This window comes from Phyllostomus discolor, chromosome 2 (genome assembly GCF_004126475.2).
Source record: "Phyllostomus discolor isolate MPI-MPIP mPhyDis1 chromosome 2, mPhyDis1.pri.v3, whole genome shotgun sequence".
Taxonomy (NCBI): Eukaryota; Metazoa; Chordata; class Mammalia; order Chiroptera; family Phyllostomidae; genus Phyllostomus; species Phyllostomus discolor.
Window position 1 is genome coordinate 968917 of NC_040904.2, and position 7324 is coordinate 976240.

The 7324-nt window shown below is 65.2% G+C and overlaps 1 protein-coding gene across 1 annotated transcript; it reads right to left on the reverse strand.

Annotated features, from left to right (window-relative positions):
* Positions 1 to 617: 617 nt before the first annotated feature.
* Positions 618 to 1016, reverse strand: LOC114490014 (keratin-associated protein 11-1). The gene has a single exon (XM_028503902.1). The coding sequence runs from the start codon at positions 1014 to 1016 to the stop codon at positions 618 to 620; it is 399 nt and encodes a 132-aa protein (XP_028359703.1).
* Positions 1017 to 7324: the final 6308 nt, after the last annotated feature.

Sequence of the window (7324 nt, forward strand, 5' to 3'; positions counted from 1 at the left end):
GACGACGTGAGCCCAGGCGAGTGGGGGAGGTACAGAGGACAGGGTGCTCTGCCTCCCTGCACGTCCCCACACCCGCTCCCCAGGGCCCATGTCCGACACCCCCTCGCCCGTCCCAGCCCCCAAGCACAACCCCTGCGCCCGCTCTGGTCTCTGAAAGAACACCCGAGCCCAGTCGGCAAAGGGTGGGCGGCCGGTGGCGGGGAGCCCCTCGCGAGCAAGGAACTCTGGGACACGGTTGCCATGCCAAGGAACACGGGTTTATTGAAACGCACAGAGCAAGACTGTTCCTTCCCCCAGAAGCAAAGAGTCAGGAGCCGGGAGACGCAGCAGCAGAGTCAGAACGTGTCGAAACCACGGGGGGCCGGGGCGTGGCTGGGGAAGGTTCTGGAAGCGTCCGAGGCGTACACACCCCCAGAGAGCAGCCTTCCAGGAAGCGTGGTGCCGGCCGGGAGAACCACAGGCTGCCAGAGGCGGCTCAGCCTGGGCCGGCGGCCGGCAGGGGCGGCGAGCAGAGGGCAGCGGCCGGGGGCGTGCGGGTCAGGCGGCATGCCGGAGGTCCGGGGGCAGTGGCAGTGGGCGGCTCACGGACGCCGGACCTGGCACGGGCTCCCAGGCGCTCAGCAGGTTTTCCGGGCGCCGGACACGCAGGGCCGCCTGCACGTCCGGGGGGCCCCGCAGGCCAGCTGGCCCGTGGCGGAGGCGCCACCCTGTGCCTTGCAGCTGCTGGAGACGAAGCTGAGAGGCCGGCTGCAGGGCGCCGAGCAGGGGCTGGACACGCAGGCCGGCGGCCGAGGGCAGGTCGCCTGCACCGGGCTGGAGACAGGAGGCTCTCCGCCGGCCTCCCGCCCGCAGTGGTCCAGGAGCCAGGAGCCGGTCTGGAAGGAGCTGGGCAGGCAGAGGCCGCTCAGGTAGTCGACCTCGAGCGTCGTGCCCGGGGCGGCCGGGCCCGCCGGGACGGGGCCGGGGGCCCCCGTGGGCCGGGCAGCGCAGGTCCGGGCGGAGTAGCTGTAGGGCATGGTGGAGGCGGAGGCTCTGGACGGCTGGCTCTGGACAGCGGCTGCGGCTGGCTCCCGAGGTGATAGTGTCCACTCGGTCTCGGGGCTTTTATGCGTCCTTGCTGGTGGGCGGGCCCCCAGCCGGCCTCCCCGGCCTCTGTGGCTCAGCCCCGGGGCCTCAGAACCCCTGTGAGTCTGCCGGTGAGTCGTCTCCGGAGAAGCCTTCGGCCTCGTAAAGGAAGTTTAGTGGTTTGCTCACAAAGCCAGGAGGCTTCTGAACTGGCCCGGGCCCCGGGGGTCAGTGGGCAGCTTCAAAGCCACGGGTCGCCCAGCCCAGAGTGCGTTGCCCTTCATCTCGCTGGGGTGCGGCCAGCGTCCGCCTGGATGAAACACCACAACATGCCACCGTCCATCCCATCGTCACACCGTCCCCCCCCCCCCCGGACCAGTCAGACCCCACGCCCTGGCTCCCGCTGTCGGCTCTGAACGTGGCAGCCAGCGTCGCCTGACCGGACCCCGCTCCACAGCTCATGGGGCTCCTCGTGGGCAGGGTCCCCCTCGTGCGCTTCAGGACGGCAGCGGCACCGCCCGTCAGGGACAGGGACACAGACCCGTGTCCACCGAGCGGCGAGCTGGCTCAGAGACCCGATGACCGACAGAGCCCGGCGCCTGCAGGCCCGTGAGGGGCTGCGCGGCTGACCCTGCAAGTTCCGGCCCCAGAGCCAACGGGGAGCCGACCGCAAGGGACCGCCCTGTGGCCGGGTCTCTCCCCAAAGCAGGGGCCGGCCTCACTCCGAAAGGGTGGGTTCCCATGAAACAGGTAACGGCCGCTCGCAGGGCGCACTGGTGGGCCAGCGGGACGGGCTCAGTCTCGGAGCTGTGACCATGGGAATTCAAAGGGCTTCAGGGCCTTTCTCCCCAGGTGTCCCAAGTGGTCCAAAGATATTATTTTTCCTGGCTGGCGTAGCTCAGTGGATTGAGCGCGGGCTGCGAACCAAAGCATCGCAGGTTCGATTCCCAGTCAGGGCACATGCCTGGGTTGCAGGCCACGGCCCCCAGAAACCGCACATGGATGTTTCTCTCTCTCTCTCTCTCTCTCTCTCTCTCCCTCCCTTCCCTCTCTAAAAATAAATAAATAAAATTTTTAAAAAAGATATTTATTTTCACAGAAATAGTCATAGAGGAGGTGCGTGTCCATCGTGGACAAACCACAGGCCCCGCCGGGTCGCGTCTCTGGAGGAGGGGAGCAGGGGCGGGGAGGCGGGCCCTGGCTCCTCGGCGACGAGAGGACCTGCGAACAGTCCACGACTGTTGTCGTCCTGGGGACACAGCGAGGGGTACCATCCCCCTCGCTGTCACCTCACTGCCGTCCAGCCGATCCTGAACGCCCGGGTGACAGGAGCCTTGGCCACCTGCACACGGCCGTCTCGGCCCCGGCAAAGTCAGCCCGTTCAAGGTTGCTCGAGGGGTCAGCGACATTCCCGCATCACGACCACGGCCAGGTCCCGCTGACCGCGTCGGCGGGCTCGCACGGGGTGGGGAGGGGACGGCGATGGATGCCCACGTGTTGGAGGGTGACCGGCAGGCCACACGGCCCCCGGCTGTATGTCAGACTCGTGGGGAGCCCCTTCACGGAACACCCCCTCCGTCTCTCTCCGTCCCACCGAAGCCGCCCGGGCAGCTCCCAGGTCTGTAATTGAGGCTAATAACACCCCAGACAGGACGACGTGGAGCCGTGTGTGGGCTGTGCCGCCGTTCCCAGGGCCGTCCCTCGGGGACTCGGGGGCAGGGAGACATTGACGAGAGGGCCCCCTTCCACGACGTCTGGAGGAGGCCCCTCCGACCAGGGGCCGGGCCCCCTGGCGTTTGGAGGTCAGAGAGCCGTGGCCTCGGGAGCTGGCTGGCTCGTTGTAACTCTCGCCAGTGAGTCACTGCAGGCCTCTGCCAGCCACGGGCTCAAGGGCCGCTGTGGACAAGGACCCAAGCTTGTCGGTCCGTCCAGTGACAGGAGCAAGAAGGCGGAGCCAGCAGTAAGTCCCACGGGAGAAGCTCCGGGCACCTGTGGTCCGGTTTCCGGAGGAGCAGACAGACCTGTCGGTCAGGGCTCTCTCTCGGCTCCTCTTTTCCGCTGCCAGTTTGCAAACAAGGGGCCCTGGGAAACACCACCCATCAGCTCGGGGCGAAAGGCCAGGGGCCTGCTGGGAACGCCACGCTGGAGGCGCGGCCCACGGCACCTCGCTGCCTGCGTCGGGCCATCTGGGGAGTGGGGTCCGTGCCACATGACGCCCTCAAGTTCACGCAGGCCGGATGCTCGCCAAGGTCATCGTTCACACTCGACCGAGGTGAAGGTCAGATAAAGCAGAGCCCGAGCCATGAGCCATCGAGCTGCTTTGGGGACATTTAACGTAATGAGACGCCTCCACTGAAGTGAGAGCCGAAGACCAGTGTGTCGCCGTGTCACCCGCAGCGTGGCCCGGGGGTGCAGCCCCTCCCTCTCCCCCACGGCGCCAGCTGCTCGGCACCAGCAGAAACAGGTGAAACGGCGTCAGAGTCGCCACGAGCACAGCCACCCTGCGCTTCCTGCTTCCCCTGCGCCGTGTCCCCTTGAGATCCGCCACTTCACCAGGAGCAACCATGAGGTCGCCGCCGAGCACAGGGCAGGGCCCCCCGTCTGACGTGGCAGCAACGTGTCAGGGAGGGGAGCCACCTGACTGCGCGAGGGCGGCCGAGAAGTGGGTGCGCACCCACCCTGGGTGCAAGGCCCATCTGAACACCCAGGAGCCGCCACCAGCTCTGGAGTCGCTGTGAGACGCTGCCGGGTGCACGGTGCTGCTCCAGCTGCCGAGGCAGCCGAGCCAACAGACTCTTTCGGCCCCGGATCTCAGGCACCTGCTGCGCCGACCGCTTTCTGTTTGCTGCGGCAGGACGGTCGGCTCCCCGGGACGCGCACCGGATGCTGTCTCCCGCCACCCGGTGCGCGGTCGGGGGAGCTCTTTGCAGGTGTGCATGTTCGGGTTTTATTTATTATTATTTTTTAAATTTTATTTTAATCATTGTTCAAGTACAGTTTTCTCCCTTTTACTCCCATCCCAGCCCACCCACCCAACCCTCCCCGCTTCCCTCCCATTACCACCCTCCCCCTAGTTTTTGTCCCTGTGTCCTTTAAGTTTGTTCCTGTGAACCCGTCCCATTATCCCCTGAAATTCCCTCCTCTCTCCCCTCTGGTCACTGTCAGCCTGTCCCCTATTTCAGTGTCTTTGGTTATATTTTGCTTGTTTCTTTGTTTTGTTGTTTAGGTTCCTGTTAAAGGTGAGATCATGTGGTATTTGTCTCTCACCGCCTGGCTTGTTTCACTCAGCACAATGCTCTCCAGCTCCATCCACGCTGTTGCAAAGGGTAGGAGCGCCTTCTTTCTCTCTGGTGCATAGAATCCCATCGTGTAGATGCACCACAGTTTTTATAAACGAGCGTCTAGACTCTGCCCCGGGATTGGCTGACACCCCCGCGGAGCCTGAGGAACCTTGCACCCCCCGAACTCCACCGCGTCGTTAAGTGACGTCAACAAATCACCCTTCGCTGGGACATCGGGCCAGAAATGCGTGGCCAGCACCTGTCACTCCAGAGTGACGTGGAACATGAGACTGCGCTCGGCGGAAGCTCTTGAGAACGTCCTGGAGTCCACGGGGCATGAGGCCGGGGGGCGGGGGGGGGGGGGGCAGGGTGGGCCGGTGAGAGCAGACGGGGGAGAGTCCAGAACCATCCCCATCCTTGACACCACGGACGTTGGTTCGCTCCCGCCGCACAGGACGACCGACCTCACTCGGTAATTCTCTCAGACGGGGCGGGAGCAAGTCCTTCGCTCGGACGGAAGGACAGCACTCACTGGTGTCGGGGAGCGAGAGTGTGTGGGGGGGCGGGGCTGAGGCCGGGTCTGCCAGGAGCAGGTTTTTCTTCACAGAGTCGCAGCGACGCTGACCCACGCCGTTCTGGGGGCAACCACGCCCAGTGGCCTCCAGGGGCGGAGAGAGAGCAGAGAGGGAGACGCCGGCACCCCACACCCGGTCAGGGTCCTCGCACTCCAGGGCTGCAGCCACTCACTTCCTCTGAGGAGTATAAAAAGGAGCTCGAAGTCTCAGGGGCGAACACAATGGGCGTCTTAAACATTAAATCCGCCGGGCTGAGTGATGCTGCCTCTGTTCCACCGTCGCCCAGACCCCGGGCTTCGACCTGCAGCGCCCTCACTCACCGGGGCGTCACGGACCCCGCAGGCTGGCTGACTGGCACCATGAAACTGAACTGAAATTCATTCCAAACTCTCTTCAAAGCCACCAGGCCTCGGAGGGCTTCCCTCTCCGTGGCTGGGGGCAGGCGGGGGGGACCGTAGGGCAGAAACGGGGTGACAGAAGCGATCGGGGACCCACAAAACTGTCGCTGCGTTGGGAACTTGAAAACCAGCCACCACCAGCCACACGACTGTGCGAAACCAAGCCTTCTGAGGACGGGGTCAAGGTCAGGGTCAAGGTCGGGGTCAAGGTCGGGAAGCCCTGAATCGAACGGCTGTCTTCACGCCCTTGATGCCTGCTTCCATGTTCACGTGGACCTTCCCCGGGGACCCGAACCAGGGAGCTGTCAGCAATGGCGAGTGCTGGCCAAGTGTCAGGGCCACCTCGAGCCCCCACGGTGAAGACCCCCGTGTGGCAGGCTTGGGCTCGGTCCCAGCCTCTTGAAGACGGAAACAGACCCAGGGACACAGCAGACAGACGGACGGTGGCCAAGGGGAGGGCCCGGAGGCCGGGTGGAGGAGGCGGAGGGACCGCGAGGCACAGACTGGTGGCCTCGGAGCGGTCACGGGACATAGAGCACTGCCCAGGGCCCGGGGTCAGTGTGTTGTGACAACTCCGTGGGGGACCAGGTGCAGTTCCCTGCAGAGTTTACAAATGTCTGACCGCCGTGCCGCCCGCCTGACGCCAGTGCAGCACTGAGTGTGCGCTACCACTGAGAGGCTAAAGCACAGCCTTTCCAGAGAAATGGACCCACTCGGGAGCAGACAGGAGAAGTGTGTGTGTGTGTGTGTGTGTGTGTGTCGTGGCTGAGAGTGGGGGCTGCCTGTCGCCCCGGTCAGTCCTCTCCCGGTCAGCACCACACTGCTCCCTGGGCACGAGCAGGGAAGGGATGCCGAGGGCCCCGTGGGAGTCGGGAGGAGGAGCAGGAGGCTGTGCCTCGGCGTCCCCGCTGGCCTGCGCCCTTCGACACCAGCCCGGTAACCTGGGCTGGGATCTGGGAGGCAGGCCTGGCGTGTCCGGCCTGCACGAGCGCCCGCTGCCAGGCCTGGCTCTTCATGCTCCGGTCCAAGTCTCTCCTCCTACGGACGAGAGGCCGAGTCCCCATTGGGGGGGGGGGGGAGTATCTTTGCCGAGTGCCTCCAACTCACCCGTGTCCTGGCCCTCCTCCTCCTGCCCCTTCCCTCTGCGCTTGCTTTGCGGAGGCTGGAGGCAGCCTGGGGGTGTGGGTGCGTGCCGGACCCGGCTCACTCCACTTTGGAGCCACTCCCCACCCCTGTGTCCTGTCCTGGGTCTCCCCTGGACAGGGAGGGAGGGCGGCCGGGAGGGACTGCATGCCAACACCCACCGCACATGTGTGAGCGAACCCGGGGGGGGGCCAGGCTTGAGCAACGGGAGTTAAACCAACAGACAGATGTCCCTGCCTCTCGCCCTCTGGGTCCACGGCCCTGAAACTCTTCCAGAAGGTCCCGTGGAATCGCCCACAGGTGCGTGCAATGGTGGCCGACATCATAACACCTCCCTGTGGGGCTGTCCCTCCTCCTCGGTGTCCCCCCGGCACCGACACACCACCCTTCCCGGAACAGAAGCCCTGGGAGAAGTGGGGTCTCACACCCTGCCGTCGGGCAGGTCAGAGGGAGACACAGAGGAGTTCTCGTCCGGCTCTCCCTCCCGCCGAGCACGATCAGCGCCCACGTCTGCGGACCACGCGCGGCCCGGGGCCCCCACGGCTTTGCAGGTGCAGGGGTGCGGCCCTGGCGGCCTCGGGTGCCGACGCTGTCTGACTTCGGTGGTGCTCTGGGAGGCGCACAAACAGCGCCGGTGCTGGGGGAACACCAGCCCCAGAGGAAAAAAGTAAACTCTAACTAGAACGAGCCACAAGGCATGACCGACATGCGACGTGAGGGGTTGGATTCTGTGTCACGAGTAAGTGCAGACCGGGAGGAGTGGCCAGGCCAGCGCCATCCCCGGATCCCGAGCTGAGAGCCAGGAGGCGGGCCTGGTCACAGGTGTAACAAAAACCGATCTAAAAGGAAAGAGAGGAAATGC

Coding starts and splice junctions, on each gene's coding strand:
- LOC114490014 (XM_028503902.1), bottom strand. CDS start 1,016: ATGCCCTACAGCTACTCCGCCCGGACCTGCGCTGCCCGGCCCACGGGG.